The sequence below is a fragment of the Ursus americanus genome, chromosome 12 (assembly GCF_024610735.1).
Source record: "Ursus americanus isolate L20-20 chromosome 12, mUrsAme1.1.p, whole genome shotgun sequence".
Lineage (NCBI taxonomy): Eukaryota > Metazoa > Chordata > Mammalia > Carnivora > Ursidae > Ursus > Ursus americanus.
The window spans coordinates 8,858,408-8,880,929 of NC_142138.1; the positions used below are offsets into that span (position 1 = coordinate 8,858,408).

The 22,522-nt window shown below is 36.2% G+C and overlaps 1 protein-coding gene across 1 annotated transcript in view; it reads left to right on the forward strand.

The window, feature by feature from the left end:
- The first annotated feature begins 576 nt into the window (after positions 1-576).
- The window catches only part of C12H1orf185 (chromosome 12 C1orf185 homolog), a 35,318-nt gene continuing 13,372 nt past the window's right edge, over positions 577-22,522 (forward strand). Inside the window, exons 1-2 of the mRNA XM_087865866.1 lie at positions 577-601; positions 10,412-10,517. Coding sequence (XP_087721992.1) covers positions 592-601; positions 10,412-10,517 — 116 coding nt within the window. The 5' untranslated portion in view covers positions 577-591. The remainder of the gene's footprint in view (positions 602-10,411; positions 10,518-22,522) is intronic.

Here is a 22,522-nt window from a genome sequence, read left to right on the forward strand (position 1 = left end):
TAGGCAGCATATAGATGGGTCTTGGGTTTTTTTATCTACTTTTTTACCCTATGTCTTTTGATTGGAGCAGTTAGTCCATTTACATTCAAAGTAATTATTGATAGATATGTATTTATTGCCATTTTGTTATTGTTTTATGGTTGTTTCTGTAGATTTCCTAGATCCTTTCTTCTCTGGCTCTCTTCCATGGTTTGTTGGCTTTCTTTAGTGATATACCTGGATTCCATTTTCTTTATTTTTTGCATATCTGTTACTAGTTTTTACCATCTGGATTGTTTTGTTTTCTATTTCATTGGTTTTCACTTTAGTTTTTAATATTCTTTTTCTTCTGTTTACTTTGGGCTTAATCTGCTCTACTTTATTTAGTTTTAAAGGTTTTTTCACACATTTTTTCCTAATATTGCAGGTTTTTGGTGTAAGTTTTCCTCTAAGTTCTGTTTTAGTGGCATCCCACAAATCCTGATAATGCTGTGTTTTCATTTTATTTGGGTTGAGTGTTCTATAAATGTTAATTAGATCCATGGTGACACGTGGCTCCAAGTTTCCCTGGGGATAATTTCCATTCCAGTCAAGCCTAAAAGGAGAAAGAACATGGAGAAAAGTGCTTGAGAGGTTTTTGTGACATCACTTTCATTCAAATTCCATTGGTTAGAACTCAGTCATATGGCTTCACCTAATGGTATGGGAAGCTGGGACATGGTAGTCTAGCTTTTTGCCTGGGAAGAAGAGGAAAATGTATTGGGACAAACAACCGGCAATCTCTTTCTATTTTCTGGAAGAGCTTGTATAAGATAAGAAATACTTGAATCATGGGTATACAGTAGAAATTGTAAAGTTATTCGGGCCTGCTGTTTTCTTTGGGGGAAATTTTGTAACTACTGATTCAGTTTAATGGATACATGTTCATTTAGGTTTTCTATTACTTCTTGAGTCACTTTTTGTAAGTCACTTTTTAGGTACATATAATTTTGTATAAGTTTTTAAATGTATTAGCATAGATCTGTTCAAAGTATTTTCTTATTTTAATCTCTGACGTAATTGTAATTATGTTCTTTCTTCATTTTAAATAGTTTCATTATACCTTTTTTTACTTCTTTGTTAATCTAACTAGAGATTTGTCAATCTTATTAGTCATTACCAAAAATCTTAATTTTTATCCCATTAATTTCTGTTCATTATTTATTCCTTTTCTCTATGTTATTTGGGCTTATTTTGCTGGTCTTTTTCAACTTGTAATTTGAATAATAAGCTCATTATTTTTCAGCTTTCTTTTCTAATGTATGCATTTAGGGCCATACATTTCCCTTAAATTTGGCTCCAGCTTTGTTGCTACAAGTATTTGTACATATCATTATTGATTACTTCTGTGTATTTTCAAACTTCCACTCATTTCTTATTTAATGTGTGAGTTATTTACAGTGTGATTTTAAATTTCCACAAGTATGGGAGCTTTTCTTAGGGTATATATTAGGTTATTAATTTCAAAATTAATTGCATTTTTTTCAGAGAATGTGTTTTGTATAATAATGATGCTATAAAACTTGTTGAGTCTTTCTTGCTTTATGGCCTTGTATATGCATGTTAAGTTTGAAATGTCTTCCTGCTTTTTTTATGTTATTAATTCCTTGCAACACTATCTCATTTATTTCTAATCCTAATTGTGTAAAATAGATAGTATGACTCCCATTTTTCAAATAAGAACATTAAAGTCCAGCCAGCACAATAAGTAACTTTTCTATATTCACAGATAAATCTAGTCTTATAACCACTTGAAACAAACACCAACTAAAAAAGTACAGTCAACTTTTTATACTGGTTTCATATGAGGCTTGCTTAAATCTCATTATATTTTTAAACCTTTAGGGCAAGGATTCATTCTTATTTAAATGGCTTTTTATCCCTCACTTAATATCTGAAACAGTATTCTACACATATTTGGTGTTCAAAAGATTTTTGTTGATGGGGTGCCTGAGTGGCTCAGTTAGTTAAGTGACAAACTCTTGGTTTTGGCTTGGGTCATGATCTCCATGATCTCAGAGTTGCGAGATCAAGCCCCACATGGGGCTCCACACTTAGCACAGAGTCTGCTTGAGATTCTTTCCCCTCCCATTCCCTCTCCCTCTGCTCCTCCCCGCTCTCTCTCTCTCTCAAATAAATACATAAAATCTTTAAGAAAAAAGAAAAGATTTTTGTTAAATTGGAGTAAATCTGAGACTGGAATCTGGCAAAACACTAAAAGAGTATAATAAATAGTAATTTGTGAATACTCAAAAAATAAAACAGGACTTGTAGTTCTGGAATTATTGCAAAAAATAATCTTAAAATTCTCCTGGTACAGGTTCCTAGTAATTCTGGGAAAAGATATAGATATAGGTGTATATAGGTAACATCTATATCTATCTATATCCTTTATTTTTTTTTAAAGATTTTATTTATTTATTTGACAGAGAGACAGCCAGCGAGAGAGGGAACACAGGCAGGGGGAGTGGGAGAGGAAGAAGCAGGCTCCCAGTGGAGGAGCCTGATGTGGGGCTCGATCCCAGGACTCTGGGATCACGCCCTGAGCCGAAGGCAGACGCTTAACGACTGAGCCACCCAGGTGCCCCTATCTATATCCTTTAAATACTTCTGTATATCTATCTGTATATCCTTTAACATATCTGTCTAAATCTAGACAGATATGTTAAAGGATATGTTAAATTTGTGTGTGTATATATATATATATATATATATATATATATATATATACTAAATCTAGACAGATATGTTAAAGGACAGATATATACATACGTACATTTATAACTATATAAAGATATATCCTTTATATCAATATAAAGAATATATTTAGATATAGATACATACGTTAAAGGATAGATGGGCTAACAAAGAAGGACCTACAAAGACAATAAAGGTATGGATACATAAATGGAAAAAAAACTAAGTGAATTTAATTTACTGATGCCAAGGCAAAAGAGAGAGAGAGTGGCCAATAGTGACCTTTTGATTTTTGTGTTGATGAAGTTATTAATGGCCTTGAAAATAGATGTGAAGAAGTAGGAATTCTCATTTTAAGAGTTTAGGCTGCAAATGGTTAAAAAAAATCAATTCTAAGCTGGAGGGTGCTGCTGGGAGGGAGTTTTATTTATTTTAAGATGGAAGAACCATAACCTGATTTAAAACTTAATGTTCTTGGGGCACCTGGGTGGCTCAGGTGGCTAAGCTGTTACCTTCGGCTCAGGTTATGATCTCAGGGTCTTGGGATCGAGCCCTGCATTGGGCTCTCTGCTCAGTGGGGAGTCTGCTTCTCCCTCTGCCTCTGCCCCCTACTTGTGCTGTCTCTCTCGCTCACTGTCTCTATCAAATAAATAAATAAAATCTTAAAAAAAAAAAAAGACTTAATGTTCTTGCCTAGCTAACTCTTACCCAGTCTGTAAGATTCAGCTCAGGTGTTATCTCTAGGACTGCACCTGCACTTGGTCAAACTGCCTCTATTGTCTTAGCACTGTCAAAAGGTCATTATCATAGCACTTAGAATATTTTAATGAATATATCCATTTAAATGTCTTGTCCCCTGCCGATTATAAACTCCATGATCATGTGTTATCTTTCAGTCACCAATTCTTGGCAAATGTTTGGTGATAGAAAGTTCTCAGGCAATGTTTAACTAAACTATGGAGCTTTTTAAAATTTACCCTATCTTTTTATAAATCTACCTGTGTCCACATTTTGTACTTATTTCTTCCATTATAACACCTATATACTTTTTAATTGCATTTATTCCTTTTCACATGTATGGGCTTCTTACATGCATACTTATATTATTACATACTTAAAAACAACATAGTTATATTATTCATTTTTGTAATACTAGCATTTAGCACAGTGCCTGTCATTCATTTATTGAATATTCAATCATTTCTTGAGTAACCAGTCATTATTCTAAACTCTAAGAATACCATAATGAAAAAGACATCGTCTGGTAGAGGAAAACAGAGTAGACAAGTAAACCAGTAAAGAAAATTATTTACAATAGTAATTATTCAAGACAAAGAAACAAGTGGTATGATAGAGTAACAGCTGAAAGTGAGGAGTCATTATTTAATTTATGTATTTATGATATATTTATTTATTTTGAGAGAGACAGAGCATGCACGCATGAGGGGGGAGGGGCAGGGGGAGCAGGAGGGAAAGAATCCTCAAGCAGAGTCCTGCTGAGCTCAGAGCCCAGGACCCTGAGGCTCAATCCCAGGACCCTGAGGTCATGACGAGAGGCTAAATCAAGAGCCTGATGCTCAACCCAGCCACCCAGGCACCCCAATAAAGTCATTACTTTAGACAGGCTACTTAAGAGCAGAATCAAGAAAGTAAAAATACTACACTTGTGTGTATATATATATATATATATATATATATATATATATATACTAAAACTTTAAAGTGAGAAGGGGATCTTAATGATTACAGAGTCCAGCCTTTTCATTTTACAGACTGATTTAGAGAGAACGTGTGACTTGTTGAGGTATTAACAAATATGTAATTTGTCTTTCTCTTGGTGAAGTGGTTTGGAAACTTTCAGATTCTTTATGCCTGATTGGGATTTCCTTGAGATGTAAATGACCTGTTTAAACCAGGGACTATGATGGTGTACTAATCACATCTATTTTCTTCCCTAATGGAGTTTTGGGGGAAAAAAAAAAAAAAAGAAGAGGGCAGAGATCTTCAGGGGAAACAGTTAAGTGGGCTATAGTCACATTGATAACAATAGAGAAAGGTCTACAAGGAGACTTGCTGCATCTAAGTAAAGGTGTTAGGAATTACATAAGAAGCTTCAAAAGTTTTTTCCTGATTTTTCTAAGATACTCGTGGTAGAAAATACACACACACACACACACACACACACACACACAGTCTAAATTGGATGCTATAAGTGTTCTAGTACATATTTTTCTGAATGTATATGTATGCATTTCATTTTGGTTTATGACTAAAAACTGTTGGGTCATGGGTATGCATATGTTCAGCTTAATAATTGAGCCAAACAATTTTCCAAAGTGTTGTACAAAACCACATTCGCACCAATAGTGAATGAGAATTCGGGTTACTCTGCCTCCTTGGCAACGATTGACATTTTCTGTCTTTTCCATTTTAGGCATCATAAAGAGTAGTTGTTATTATCTCATTGTGGTTTAATTAGTACTTCCCTGATTGTTAATGAAGTTTTCATCATGTGTTTATTGGCCATTTAGATATTCTTTTTAATGATATCCTTAAATATTTAGCATCCTTACTTAATTGGGTTTTTTTCTAACAAATCTAAAGCTATTAAGGATCTCTCTTCTCCACGCAGTCTAGATAAGGAAGGACCTTAGCAATTTTTACATTACTATTGTTCCCTCACTTAGTGGTTGTGTGCCTTCAAGCAAGTTTCTTAACCTTATTTGCCTCAATTGTTTCTGCATCTGTAAAATGAGAAAATAATAATACTTAATTCAGAGTTGTTGTGAGAATTAAATGAGTTTAAATATATAATACATTGAACAGTGCCTGGCATGTAGTATTTACTATATGAATGTTAGTTATTGTTGTTGTTGTTATTGGCAAAAGCATAGACAATATATATCAAGGGGACAGAATAGCGATTCCAGAAAGAGACTGACACAAATATAGCAACTTGATTTTTTTATTTTTTTATTTTATATTTTATTTATTTTTTTAATGATTTTTTATTATATTATGTTAGTCACCATACAGTACATCCCCGGTTTCCGATGAAAGGCTCGATGATCATTAGTTGTGTATAACACCCAGTGCACCATGCAATACGTGCCCTCCTTACTACCCATCACTGGTCTATCCCATTCCCCCACCCCCCTCTCCTCTGAAGTCCTCAGTTTGTTTCTCATAGTCCATAGTCTCTCATGTTTCATTCCCCCTTCTGATTACCCCCCCTTTCTTTATCCCTTTCTTCCCCTACCGATCATCCTAGTTCTTATGTTCCATAGATGAGAGAAATCATATGATAGTTGTCTTTCTCTGCTTGACTTATTTCACTTAGCATTATCTCCTCCAGTGCCGTCCATGTTGTAGCAAATGTTGAGAACTCGTTCTTTCTGATAGCTGAGTAATATTCCATTGTATATATGGACCACAACTTCTTAATCCAGTCATCTGTTGAAGGGCATCTCGGCTCCTTCCACAATTTAGCTATTGTGGACATTGCTGCTATGAACATTGGGGTGCATATGGCCCTTCTCTTCACTACGTCTGTATCTTTGGGGTAAATACCCAGTAGTAGCAACTTGATTTTTGACAAGGGTACAAAAGCAACTCCATGAAGAAAGGATAGTCTTTTCAACAAATGGTGTTGGAACCACTGGATATACATATCCAAAGGGGAAAAAAAAGGAACTTGACCCATGCCTTATACCTTATGTAAGAATTAATTCAAAATGAATTATAAATTAAATGCAAAACATAAAATTATAAATCCTTTATAGGAAAACATAGGAGAAAATCTCTGTGGCCTGGGTTAGGCAAAGAGTTCTTAGATAGGACCATAGCACAATCTATACAAGGAAAAACTTAATAAATCAGACTTCCCCAAAATTTAAAAGTTTTGCTTTGTGAAAGACACTCTTAAGAGAATTGAAAAGACAAGCCTAGACTTGGAGAAAATATTTCCAAATCACATATCTGACTAAGGACTTGAAGTATTCTAAAAAATCAGCAAAGATTTAAACAAATACTTCACTGAAGAAGACATATGGACGGCAAATAAGCACATGCAAAAATGCTCAACATCATTATTCATTAAGGAAATGCAGTTAAAACTACGGTGAGATACCACTATATATCTATTAGAATGACCGAAATAAAATTAACAATACCAAGTGGTGGCAATGATACAGAGCAAGTGGAACTGTCATATAATGCTGGTGGGAAAGCAAGATGGTACGGACACTTTGGAAAGCAGCTTGGCAGTTTCTTCCACATTTGAATATATATTTGCTACATGACCCTACCGAAATAAAAATTTATGTTCAAACAAACACCTTTATGCAAGTGTATCGTAGCTTTAATTTAACAACCCCTAACTGGAAACAACCAAATGTCTCTCAGCTGGGGAATAAACAAACTGTGGTACATCTGTAAAATGGAATGTTACTCAGCAATAAAAAGAACCAAACGATTGATACATGCAACAATGTAGGTGAATGTTGGATGCATTATGCTAAGTGAAAAAAGCCAGACTCAAAAGGCCACATGCTGTATGATTCCATTTATATGAAATTCTGGAAGAGGCAAAAGTATAAAGATGGAGAATAGGGATGGAAAATAAACAATGGTTACCAGCAATTAGTGCTTGACCACTAAGAGGCAGTATGAGGAAATTTTTGGAGGTAATGGAAGTGTCATGTAACTTAGTTATGGTGCTGTGACAGATATTTTTTCTATTTGTCAAAACTTACAGAACTGTACACACACATGCAAATGAACTTTACTATACAAATTAAAAAATTTTTAAGGTAAAATCCTTCTTAGGTCGTTTCTCTGAATATTGCTTCTCTGCTACTCTATTTTTTTCTTTTGGGACCCCTATCACTTAGGTACTATATACTCTTGATCTTTTCAAAGTCTCACATTTCCTTATATTTTTCATTTCTTTATGTAATTAGGTGTGTTTCTCAGTGTTATCTTTCATCTCATTAACTGTGTTCAAAGAATAATTTACTTTATCTTAAAATTTTTGAGTTTTTCATTTTCCAAAATTCCTTCTTGGTCTTCTGTTAGTGATTCAAGACCCCCTTGCATCAGAGATTTTATTAACGTAGAGTCATTCACAGTGCCAAAGGATGATTTGGTCTAGGTCTTGTCTCATTCACAGTGCCGAAGGATGATTTGGTGTAGGTCTTGTGATTTTCTCTGCTTCTTCTAATTCTTGTTTTCAGATCTCAGTACTTCATATGCCTGTGGTTTTAGCCTCTACTTATTTCTCTGTGTTGCTTTTATTTTTTGTCCATAGAAATCTTTATCTTTTTTCCCCCAAAGTTTTATTTATTTAAGTAATCTCTACACCCTACGTGGGGATCAAACTCATGACCCCATATGCTTTTCTGACTGAGCTGGCCAGGTGCCCCTAGAAATCTTTATTTTATATATGAGTATGAGTATGTCTTTTGAATTTTTAAAAAATACGCATTTTACCTATCTTGCTCTTATCAATGAATACTGTTTGATTTTTCATTATACTACTATGCCAGTGATTCTCAACAGGGGCAGTTTTGCCCCCCAGAATACATTTGCCTAGAGACATCTTTGGTACAATGCAAAGGACAATCCCTACAACAAATTATCTGATCCAAAAGATTAGTAGTATCAAAGTTGAGAAACCCTGCACTAAATAATGAAAGAACATGATATTTTTCATATGTAACATCATCATAACTTATTTAATTGCCTTCCTAATTGCACTTAGAAGGTTTTTTTAATATTATAGGTATCACTTTGATAAATAGCCTTCTATAACTTTTTGGTACCATTAAATAATTCCCAAATGTAGACATTTTCTGAATCTCAAGAAAACTAAGATTTGAGAGGCACCATATTGGAAGCTGGAAATTACTTAGGAAACAACAAAAATATGGGAACAACAAAGTCTTTATCATGTCATATTTTTAGTGGAACTTATAATATGTTCACACATAAAAATCTTCCATTAGTTTTATAAGATTTTATTTAAATTCCAGTTAGTTAACATAGAATGTAATATTAGTTTCAGGTGTACAATTTAGTGATTCAACATTTCTGTGCAACACCCAGCACTCATCACAGGTGCACCCTTAATCCCCATCACCTATTTAACCCATCCTCCCCTCTGGTAATCATCAGTTTGTTCTCTATAGTTGTATACTTTCAAACCCTTTTTTTCCAGGTAATATGCAGTTGACCCTTGAAAAACATGGGTTTGGACTGTGTGGGCCCACTCATATGTGGATGATTTTCTATGTAGCACAAGACTATTAATGTATTTTCTCCTCCCTATGATTTTCTTAGTAACATTTTCTTTTCTCTAGCTTATTTATTGTAAGACTATAGTATGTAATACATATAGCATATAAAATATGTGTTAATCAACTGTTTATGTTATTGGTAAGGCTTCCAGTCAACAGTAGGCTGTTGTTTATGTATATATGTAAGTGGTTAAGTTTGGGGAGAATCAAAAATTATATGTGGATTAGTGAGTGTGCACAGGTTGGTGCCCCTAATCCTCACATTGTTTAAGGGTCAGCTGTACTCCTAAATTGTTTTAAGGCCCTTCATGTTCTACAGCTTTCTGTGAAAGCTTCCTATAGCTTGTTTTATGGTTAGGTATCAGATTTCAGAATCTTAAGGAATACTTGACCAACCTGACTTTAAATATCTCGTGCATTATTTATTCTTAATTCTTTTTAGTACATACCAGTATTAAGATGATTGGTAGTAGGGATAAGATACTAGAAAAAAACCAGAGGACTGGCTTTAATCTGTTGCCTAATCTCAGGTCCCTCTCTTACCTGGATGTCAATTTTATCATCTGTAAAATGAAGGAGTTACACCATATAATTCCTGTAGGCTTTTCCAGTTATAACCTGTGATATGCTATTATTTTATATTGCTTTTATTTAGCTTTTGGCCATGATCTTTTATTGTTCCTGGGATAAAATAGAAATAAAGCAAAAATTTCGAAAATATTTTTAAGTTCCTCATATTTGTTCTTTATTACCCTCCATCCACCTTCTTGTAGTGATTGATAATACAAATTTTAAAATGAAAAGTGTCTTTTTCTTAAAAAAAGATTTTATTTATTTATTCGACAGAGATAGAGACAGCCAGCGAGAGAGGGAACACAAGCAGGGGGAGTGGGAGAGGAAGAAGCAGGCTCATAGCGGAGGAGCCTGATGTGGGGCTCGATCCCGGAACGCCGGGATCACGCCCTGAGCCAAAGTCAGACGTGTAACCGCTGTGCCACCCAGGCGCCCCTAAAATGAAAAATGTTTTATGTTGGAGGACTGCAAAGAATGATACTGGAAAAATAACATAAAAATTTACAGCTAGACTGAGAAAGGAGAAAGCTAAGAAAAAGGGAGGTGACAGCTGTATAAAAACAAACCACACCTAGGTATCAAATTGAGGCAGAGTCAGAGAAATGCACCCTGGACTCTAATCACCATGAGGCCTTGTGTAATTCTCAAATTCAGAGTCTTGAAATTTGTTAGAATTGCACAGAACCCTAGAATTCAGGTTTCCCAACTTCCTGGTTAATGTCTTAACACTACAGTATGTAATATCATTTAAATTATTATGTTATTTAATATTACCTGGAGAATGAAGGTATGTGCATGAAATAATCTTTTATAATTTATTTGTATAGGTTTTTTTAACCACTTAACTTATTTCCTGGCTGCTGGTGCTGTTACTTTGGGAATTGGTTTCTTTGCTTTGGCATCAGCTTTGTGGTTCCTGATTTGCAAACGAAGGTAAGGTTTATTAGAATGTTTAGCTTTTTTTTCCTCTTCAAAATTCAATGAAAGACTTTTTCACATGGTATTAAATAACCGTAATAGTACTGATTCTATAATTAGAAGTTTGGTTATATACACTTTGATTGGGGAGGGAAGGCTTTACATGTTTAAAATAGTGCAGAAAGACAAGTCCTACTAGTATAATAGTCTGAGTACTGTAATAGCAATCTTCATGCATTAGAATTTTAAGGAATAATGAGATATATTTTATTCTCTGGAAGACGTGTGTTCAAATTATAAGGCTAGGAATTTTTAAAATTTTTGATTTCTAATTTAGAGGTTAAAAACATTACTGAGACAAAAAGACTGTCTTTCTTTAGGAGATATTTAAGGGAAGAGCTAACAGAATTCTCTGGTATAGTCTAAACGTAGTCTTTTGCCAGAGATTGAAAACACTAAAATTTGGTGGTTTTGATTATTTTGTTCAGTATTTGCTTTGTTTCATGTTTAAAAATATAAATTGTAACACGTTCTTGCACACACTCTTCCAGTATTCCCTCTCTCAGCAAATGAATGCATACTAAATCTATTCATTTGCACAAGTCAGAAAACTGGAAATTATTCACTTATTCATTATTTCAACAAATGTTTTTTGGTGCCTGCCATTGTTCTAGGTACCGAGTATAAAACTGTGAACAAGTCAGACGGGGTTTCTGTTTCATAGACTAGAAAGTGCCACTGGGAGGAGACAGATAATGAGAAATAAAGTGGTCAGGTCTCTTCAAGTGGGCAGTATTTAATCTGAGATCAGAGTTCAAAGAAGGAGCCAACCGTGTGAAGACTTGGTCAAAGAGCTGTCTAAGCTGAAGAGATAGCAAGTACAAAGACCCCACATGGGAATGTTCTTGGTATTGTTCAGTAAAGGGAAAGAAGGCTAGTGTATAGACTGTAGTGAGTGAGGGAAATAATGATGAGATTGAAGATGTAGATGGGGACCAGATCACATAGGATGTTGTAGGCTAGAATATGGAGTTTGAATTTTATTATTTATGCCATCATAAGGTTTTAAGCAGGAGAATGACATTTTCAGCATAATAATGGCTAACATTGAGGGCTTACTACATAGTAGGCACTGTTCTAAGTGCTTTATATGTGATCTTATTTAAACTTCATAACCACCCCATGAGGTAGCAGTAATATTATCTCCCTTTTAAGGATACTATAATGTCATCTATAGATGATTTACATTTTTATAACACTTTTTAAAATTTGAGATATAATTCACATACAAAATAGTACATAGATTTTAAATGTATGATGATGAATTTCAGCAAATATATTCCCATGTAATCATAACCCCAGTCAAGATATACAACTTTCCATCACCCTGGAAAGTTCCCTCAGGCTCCTTTCCAGGTATCACTCCCCACCTCCCACTCAGAGGCAATCGTTATTCTGATTTTTACTACTAGAGGTCAGTTTTGTCTAGTCTTGAATGACATGTAAATGAAATCATATGGACTTTTTTATATTTGCTTTTCTGACTTAACATAATATTTTTGAGATTCATTCGTGTCATTGTATTTATCTGTATTTCATTCATTTTATTGATTTTTTTAATTGTATAAATATACCTCACTTTATTCTGTTGATGGAAAATTGGGTCATTTCCAGTTTTCAGTTCTTAGGAGTAAGGCTGCTATGAACATTCTTGTATAAATCTTTTTGTACATGTGCTTTCGCTTCTTTGGGTAAATGCCTAAGAGTAGAATTGCTGGATCATATGGTTGACTTTGTAGCAAATTGATGAACAGTTTTCCAAAGTGGGTACATACTCCTACCAGCAATATATGAGAGTTCTAATTCATATTTTTAAAAGATTTTTCTTACTTCTCTGTGAAGCCTGATTTTTAATTGAGCAAGAGCAAAAGCAGAGAATGTTAGGAGGTTATTGCATAGTACAGGTCAGAGATGATAGTGTCTTGGACTAATATGGAAGTAAAGGAGATGAAAAGAAGAGGTTGGATTTGGGGTGTGTTTTGCGGGTAAAGTTAGCAGGGCTTATTTGATGGATTGGATGAGGTAAGGAAAGATAAATGAAAAGGCAGAATTAATGCTAACACCTACATTTTTACAATGAACAATTGAGTAGTTGATCTTGCCATTTACTGAGATGAGATGATTAGAGAGGGGAGTGAGTTGAGGGAATAGTGATAAACTAGGAGTTGCATTTTGGAAAGTCTTTTGGACATCCATTGGAAATGTCAAATACTCAGCTATACATGTAGGAACTTCAGAAGAGAATTCAAGCCTGAAGATTTAGGATATCAATGTATAAAGGTTATCTAAGGTCATAGAACTGGGTGACACTAACCAGGCAGTGACTGTTGGAAGAAGAGAACCTAGGACTATGCCCTTTAGCCCACCAACATTTAGAAATCTAGCAAAAGAATAGGAAGAATCAACATCTGAGAAGGAAAAACAGAAAGGTACCCTGTCAAGGAAGCCAAAATTAGAAAATGTTTCAGGGGGTGCTGGGAAGATGGCAGAGTAGGAGGACCCTAAGCTCACCCTGTCCCACGTTTACAACTGGACATCACTCACATTCAGGTCAGTAAACCGGAGAGCAATCCAAAGACTGGCAGAACAAACTCCACAACTAAATGTAGAGAAGAAGCTGCATGGGAGAGGTTAGGAAGAGCAGAAACTGTGGTCAGGAGCTGCCCACAGGAGGGAAAGAGCTGCAGTTGTAGCGAGGGGAAAACACCAGGAAGCCCACACAGAGAAAATGAATCCCCATAACCTCTGGCCTTGAAAACCAAAGGGGCTAAATTCTGTGAGTTTGTATAACCAGCAGGACTTGGAGACTGGAATTTTGTTGTTGTTGTTGTTTTTAAAGATTTTATTTATTTGACAGAGAGAGACACAGCCAGCGAGAGAGGGAACACAGCAGGGGGAGTGGGAGAGGAAGCAGCAGGCTCCCAGTGGAGCAGGGAGCCTGATGCAGGGCTTGATCCCAGGACCCTGGGATCACACCCTGGGCAGAAGGCAGACACTTAACGACTGAGCTACCCGGCACCCCTGGAACCTGGAGTTTTAAAAGTCAGAGGGCTAGTGATAGCCCATAAAGAGTCCCCACCCTTAAAGAGACAAGAGCCCAAGGAAAGGCAACAGAGAAGTGACAGCTTGCAGAATGAAGGGAGATCTGTTTATACTGATTTCAGAGAGTGTTAGGGGATTTCTCTGGAAACAAAGGAGCTGGCAGGTGCCATTTTCCTCTCCTGTCCCCTAGCATAAACACAGAGTCACCTGCAGAAGGTGGCACTTCACAAGCACTTGCTACCTAACCTGTTGGTACTGCACTTTGCCCACAAGTTCTCCTGAGGACTCACCAACTCCAGGCCTGCTGGTCTCAGCCCCAGGTTCAGTGCAATTTTTGTTAATGCTGTGCGTGCTGCACCCACCCACTGCCTCCACTTGCTGTGTCCCTATGGCCACCACACTTTGGGAGATCCAGCGTAGGACTAGTGGGTCAATGCGAATTTTTACTAACACTGCATGTACCCTGCCCAACCACCGAGTGCCCCTGGCAGCCACCACCACTACCCTCATGTGCCGTACCCCCAGCAGTCACTTGACTATGGGAGCTCTGGCCTAAGATTAGGGGTTCAGTGCAAATCTTGCTATCATCACTGCCCTGCCACCAAGCCCTTCTGCTGTCACACCCCCTCAGAGCTGGCCTACCTGGATCTCACTAATATCATAAAGAGCAAGCACAGCCCACAACAGGCAAAGAGTCAGAGCAGATATCTGGATGGAAATGAAAAGTGACTCAGACACCATAGTAGGACGCAAGCAACACATACAGGAGACTCCTCTGGATAGGGGACACTGCACTGCAGAGCACCACAGGACCTCTTCTTCATAAAGCCACTACTTTCAAGAATACACAGCTGACTTTTGTAACACATAGAAACAGAGAGGTAGACAAATGAGTAGACAGAGTCGCAAATGAAAGAACAAGACAAAATCACAGCAGGATATCTAAGAGAAAGAGAAAAATATGCCTGACACAGAATTTAAAGTAATGATCATAAAGATACTCACTGGACTTCAGAAAAGGGTGGAGGACGTCAGTAAGGACCTTGACAAAAAGATAAAAAATAACATATCAAAGATGAAGAACTCAATAAACGAAGTTAAAAATACAATAGATGGAATAAGTAGTAGGCTACAGGAAGCAGAGGAGCATATCAGTGACCTGGAGGGTAGAATAATGGTAGCAATCAAGCTGAACAGGTGAGAGACAAATAAATAACTACATAATGAGAATAGACTTACAGAATTCAGTGGCTCCTTCAAGCATATTAACATTCATATTAGAGGGATCCCAGAAGGAAAAGAGAGAGAAAGGGAGGCAGAAAATGTATTTGCAGAAATAATAACTAAAAACTTCCCAAATCTGGAGAGGGAAACAAAGATCCAGATACAGGAGGCACAGAGATCCCCCAACAAATTCAACACAGAAGGTCCACACCAAGACACTAGGTAATTAAAATGGCAAAAAATAGTGATAAAGAATTTTAAAGGTAGCAAGAGAACAGAAGACAGCTACATACAAAGGAAACCCCAAAAAGCTATCAGCTGATTTTTCAGCAGAAATTTTGTAAGCCGAAAGAGGGTGACATAATATATTCAAAGTGCTGAAAAGGAAAGTTCTGCAGCCAGGAATACTTTATCCAGCAAGGCTATCATTCAGAATAGAAGGAAAAATAAATGATGGGTATTAAGGAGGGCACATATTGCATGGTGCACTGGGTGTTATATGCAAGTAATGAATCATGGAACATTGCATCAAGAACTGGGGATGTACTTTTGGTGACTAATATAACAAAATAAATATTATTAAAAAAAAAAGAAGGAAAAAATAGTTTCCCAGACAAAGAACTCATGGCCACTAAACCAGCCCTATAAGAAATATTAAGGGGGATTCTGAGTGGAAAACAAAACCATAAGTAAGAATAAGAAAAAATAAGAATCACTAAATAAAGGGATGTAAAAAATCATACCAAGTATCTGAAAGGTAGGGGGGAGAAGAGTAAAAAATGAGTTTAAAAATAAGCGACCATCAGCTTAATATAGACTGCTATGTAGGAAAGATGTTATATATAAACCGAATGGTAACTATAAATAAAAAAACAGTAATAGATATGCAAAAAATAAAGAGTAAGGAACCCAAATATATCACTAACCCCCCCCCCAGCAAACCATGAAGGAGAGAAAGAAAAGAAAGGATCAGAGAAAAATTACAGAAACAACCACAAAACAAGTAACATAATGGCAATAAATACATATCTATCAATAAGTACTTTGAATGTAAATGAACTAACGGCTCCAATCAAAAGACATAGGGTGAAAAAGTGTATAAAAAAAAAACAACAACAACCAACCATAGGCTTCCTAGAGGGTCATTACAGACCTAAAGACACCTGCAGATTGAAAGGGTGGAGATGGAGAAACATTCATCATGCAAATGGATGTCAAAAGAAAGCCAGAGTAGCAATACTTATATTGGACAAAATAGACTTTAAAACAAAGACTATAACAAGAGACAAAGAAGGACACTATATAATAATAAACAGAACAACCCAACAAGAAGATATAACAATTGGAAATATTATTTATGCACCCAACATGGGAGTACCCAAATATATAAAACAGTTAATAACAAACATAAAGGAAATATTAAATAGTAATACAGTAATAGCAGGGGACTTTAACTTCCATTTACATCAACGGACAGATGATCTAAACAGAAAATAAATAATGAAACAGTGATTTTGAATGATACACTGGACCAGATGGATTTAATGGATATATTCAAAACATTCCGTCCTAAAGCAGCAGAATACACATTCTTTTCGAGTGCAAATGGAACATTCTCCAGAATAGATCACATGTTAAGACACAAAACAAGCCTCAACAAATTAAAAAAGATCAAAGTCATACCATGCATCTTTTCTGACCACAATGCTATGAAATTAGAAATTAACCGCAAGAAGAAATCTGGAAAGACCACAAATACATGGAGATTAAATAACATGCTACTAAATAACGAATGGGTCAACCATGAAATAAACAAAGAAATAAAAAAGTACATGGAAACAAATGAAAATGAAAACACAGTAGTCCAGGGGCACCTGCGTGGCTCGGTAGGTTAAGTTCTGCCTTCAGCTCAGGTCATGATGTCTGGGTCCTGGGATCGAGCCCTGGGGTCAGGCTCCTTGCTCATCAGGGAGTCTTCTTCTCCCTCTCTCTCTCTCTCTCTTTTTTTTTTTAAGATTTCATTTATTTATTTAACAGAGAGAGACAGCCAGCGAGAGAGGGAACACAAGCAAGGGGAGTGGGAGAGGAAGAAGCAGGCTCCTAGCAGAGGAGCCTGATGTGGGGCTCGATCCCAGAATGCCAGGATCACACCCTGAGCCGAAGGCAGACGCTTAATGACTGCAACACCCAGATGCCCCGTGCTTCTCCCTCTCTTTCTGCCCTTCTTCCTTGCTTGTGCTCTCTCTTTCTCTCTCAAATAAATAAATAAATACAATCTTAAAAAAAAACAAACCCATAATGGTCCAAAATCTTTGGGATACAGCAAAAGCAATTATTTTTTAAATTTTTTTTTTTAATTTTTAAAATTTTTTAAATTTTTTTTATTTTTTAGAGCAAGAGAGAGTAATAGAGAAAGGAGGGGCGGAGGGAGAGGGGGAGAGAGAATCTTAAGCAGGCTCCACTCCCAGCATAGAGCCTGACACAGGGCTCAATCTCATGATCCTGAGATCATGACCTGAGCCGAAACCAAGAGTTGGATACTTAACAGACTGAGCCACCCAGGCACTCCTCAGCAAAAGTAATTCTAAGAGGGAAGTTTATAGCAATACAGGCCTACATCATGAGGCAAGAAAAACCTCAATCTAAAGGAACTAGAAAAAGAACAACAAACAAAACCTAAAGCCAGCAGAAGAAAGGAAATAATAATAAAGATTAGAGCAGAAATAAATGATACAGAAACTAAAAAAAAACAAAAAACAAAAAACTAGATCAATGAAACCAGGGGCTGGTTCTTTGAAAAGATCAACAAAATTGATAAACCTCTAGGCAGACTCTTCCAAAAAGGGGGGGGGGGAGGATTTAAATGAACAAAATCACCAGTGAAAGAGGAGAAATAACAACTAACATCCCAGAAATACAAATAATTGTAAGAGAATATTGTAAAAAACTATATGCCGACAAATTAGACAACCTAGAAGAAATGGAGAAATTCAGAGAAATATAACCTACTAAAACTGAACAGAAAGAAACAGAAAATTTGAACAGACCTATTACCAGCAAGGTGATTGAATCTGTAATTAAAAAAACACCCAACAAACAATAGTCCAGGGCCAGATGGCTTCACAGGTGAATGCCACCAAACATTTAAAGAAGAGTTAATACCTATTCTGCTCAAACTATTCTAAAGAAATGGAAGAAGAAAAACTTCCAAATTCATTCTATGAGGCCAGCATTATCCTGATACCAAAACTAGATAAATACACCACAAAAAAGGAGAACTACAGGCCAATATCTCTGATGAACATAGATGCAAAAATCTCAACAAAATACTAGCAAATAGAATCCAACAATACATTTAAAAAGTCATTCACCATGACCAAGTGGGATTTATTCCTAGGATGCAAGGGTGGTTCAGTAGTCACAAAATAATGTGATACATTCCATCAATAAAAGGATAAAAACTGTGATCATCTCAATAGATACAGAAAAAGCTTTCGACAAAGTACAATATCCATTCATGATAAAAACCCTTAAAAAAGTGGGTTTAGAGGGAACATACCTCAACATAATAAAGGCAGTACATGAAAAACCCACAGCTCTTATCATTCTCAATGGGGAAAAACAGAGCTTCCCCGCAAGGTCAGGAATAAGACAAAGATGTCCACTCTTACCACTTTTATTCAACATAGTACCAGAAGTCCTAGCCAAAGCAATCAGACAACAAAAAGAAACAAAAGACATCTAAATTGGTAAGGAAGAAGTAAAACTCATTATTTGCAAATGATGATGACTATATATAGAAAACCCTAAAGACTCCACCAAGAAACTGCTAGAACTGATAAATGAATGTAGTAAAGTCACAGGATACAAAAATCAATATGCAGAAATATGTTGGATTTTTATATACTAATAATGAAGCAGCAGAAAGAGAAATTAAGAAAATAATTCCATTTATAATCACACCAAAAACAATAGGATACCTAGGAATAAACAAAGAGATGAAAGACCCATACTCTGAAAACTTTAAAACACTGATGGAAGAAATGAAAGAGACAAATGGAAAGACATTCCAAGCTCATTGCTTAGAACAATTATTGTTAAAATGCCCATACTACCCAAAGCAATTTACAGATTTAATGCAATTCCTATCAAAACACCAACATTTTTTCACAGAGGTAGGACAAAAAAGTCACAAAATACCTGAATAGCCAAAGCAATTTTGAAAAAGACCTGAATAGCCAAAGCAATTTTGAAAAAGAAAAAGCTAGAGGTATCACAATTTCAGACTTCAAATTATATTACAAATCTATACTAATCAAAACAGTATAGTACTGGCACAAAAATAGATGCATAGATTAATGGAACAGAATAGAAAATACAGAAATAAACCCACAATTTTGTGGTCATTTAATCTTCGACAAAGCAGGAAAGAATATCCAGTGGGGAAAAAACAGTCTCTTCAACAAATGATGTTGGGAAAACTGGACAGCCACATGCAAAGGAATGAACTGAACCACTTGAAGAGAGCACAGGCAGTAATTTCTCTAACATTGGCTTTAGCAACATTTTTCTAGATATGTCTCCTGAGGCAAGGGAAGTAAAAGAAAGAATAAGCTATTGGGACTATGTCAAAAGAAAAAGCTTCTGAGCAGCAAAGGAAATAATCAACAAAATTAAATGGCAACCTACGGAATGAGAGAAGATATTTGCAAATGACATCTAATAAGGGGTTAGTATCCAAAATATATAAAGAACTTATACAACTCAACACCCAAAAAACAAATAGTCCAATTTAAAAATGGGCAGAAGTCACTCTCACCATTATTGTCCAACATAGTACTAGAAGTCCTAGCAACAGCAATCAGACAACAAGAAAGAATAAAAGGTATTCAAATTGGCAAAGAAGAAGTCTAACTCTTTCTCTTCGCAGATGACATGATACTTTATATGGAAAACCCAAAAGGCTCCACCCCCAAATTACTAGAACTCATACAATAATTCAGTAATGTGGCAGGATACAAAATCAATGCTCAGAAATCAGTTGCATTTCTATACACGAACAATGAGACTGAAGAAAGAGAAATTAGGGAATCGATTCCATTTACTATAGCACCAAAAACCATAAGATATCTCAGAATAAACTTAACCAGAGAGGTAAAGGATCTATACTCTAGAAACTACAGAACACTGATGAAAGACATTGAAGAAGACGCAAAAAGATGGAAAAACATTCCATGCTCATGGATTGGAAGAATAAACATAGTTAAAATGTCTGTGTTACCCAGAGCAATCTACACTTTCGACGCCATCCCGATCAAAATACCGACATTTTTCAAAGAGCTGGAACAAACAATCCTAAAATTTGTGTGGAACCAGAAAAGACCCCAAATCTCCAAGGAAATGTTGAAAAAGAAAAACAAAGCTGGGGGCATCACGTTGCCTGATTTCAAGCTATACTACAAATCTGTGATCACCAAGAGAGCATGGTACTGGCACAAAAACAGACACATAGACCAATGGAACAGATTAGAGGCTCCAGAAATGGGCCCTCAATTTTATGGTCAACTAATCTTTGACAAAGAAGGAAAAAACATCCAGTGGGAAAAAACAGTCCCTTCAATAAATGGTGCTGGGATAATTGGACAGCTATATACAGAAGAATGAAACTTGACCACTCTCTCACACCATACACAAAGATAAACTCCAAATGGATGAAAGGCCTCGATGTGAGTACAGGAATCCATCAAAATCATAGAGGAGAACATAGGCTATAACCTCTTTGATACTGACCACAACAACTTCTTTCATGACACATCTCCAAAGGCAAGAGAAACAAAAACTGAACTTTTGGGACGTCATCAAGATAAAAGTTTCTGCACAGCAAAGGAAACCGTCATCAAAACAAAGAGGCAATCCACAGAATGGGAGAAGATATTTGCAAATGAAACTACAGATAAAAGGCTGGTATCAAAGATCTATAAAGAACTTCTCAAACTCAATACACGAGAAGCAAATAATCAAATAAAAAAATGGGCAGAAGATATGAACAGACACTTTTCCAATGAAGACTTACAAATGGCTAACAGACACATGAAAAAATGTTCAACATCATTAGTCATTGGGAAAATTCAAATCAAAACCACGTTGAGATACCACCTTACGCCAGTTAGAATGTAAAAAATGGACAAGGCAAGAAACAACAAATGTTGGAGAGGATTTGGAGAAAGGGGAACCCTCTTACACTGTTGGTGGGAATGCAGGTTGGTACAGCCACTTTGGAAAACAGTGTGGAGGTCCCTCAAAAAGTTAAAAATAGAGCTACCCTATGACCCAGCAATTGCACTATTGGGTATTTACCCCGAAGATACAGATGCAGTGAAGAGAAGGGCCATATGTACCCCAATGTTCATAGCAGCATTGTCCACAATAGCTAAACTCTGGAAGGAGCCAAGATGCCCTTCAACAGACGAATGAATAAAGAAGATGTGGTCCATATATACAATGGAATATTACTCACCATCAGAAAGAACAATTACCCAACATTTGCAGCAACATGAATGGGACTGGAGGAGATTATGCTAAGTGAAATAAGTTAAGCAGAGAAAGACAATTATCATATGGTTTCACTCATTTGTGGAACATAGGGAATAGCAGGGAGATCGGTAGGAGAAGGAAGGGAAGAATGAAGGGGGGGTAAACAGAAGGGGGAATGAACCATGAGAGACTGTGGACTCCGGGAAACAAACTGAGGGTTTCAGAGGGGAGGGGGGTGAGGGATTGGGCTAGGCTGGTGATGGGTATTAAGGAGGGCACGTATTGCATGGAGCACTGGGTGTTATACACAAACAATGAATCATGGAACACTACATCAAAAACTAATGATGTACTGTATGGTGACATAATAAAAAATTTTAAAAATTTAAAAAAATAATAAAAATGGGCAGAAGACATGAACAGACATTTCTTCAAAGAAGACATCTAGATGGCCAACAGACACATGAAAAGATGCTCAACAGACACATGAAAAGATGCTCAATATCACCGATTATCAGGGAAATGAGAATCAAAACCACAATAAGATATCACCTCTCACCTGTCAGGATGGCTAAAATCAAAAGCACAAGAACCAAGTGTTGGAGAGAATGTGGAGAAAAAAGAACCCTCTTGCACCATTGGTGGGAATGCAAATGGGTGCAGCCACTTTGGAAGACAGTATGGAGGTTCCTCAAGAAATTATAAATAGAGCTACCCTGTGATCCAGTAATCACCCTACTGGGTATTTATCCCAAAATAATCCAAAAACATGCATTCAGAGAGATACATGCACCCCTCTGTTTATTGCAGCATTATTTACAATAGCCAAACCATGGAAGCAGCCCTAGTGTCCATCAATTGATGAATGGATAAAGAAGATGTGGTATAATAGACAATAGAATATTATTCAGCCATAAAAAAGAATAAAATCTGGCCATTTGCAGTGACGTAGATGGAACTAGAGAGTATAATGTTAAGCAAAATAAGTCAGTCAGAGAAAGACAAATACTATATGATTTCACTCATGTGTGGAATGTAAGGAACAAAACAGCGAAGCAAAAGAGAGAGAATGGGAAACCAAGAAGCAGACTCTTAACTATAGAGAACAAACTGATGGTTATTGAAAGGGTTTTGGAAGGGAAGGATAGGAGAAATAGGTG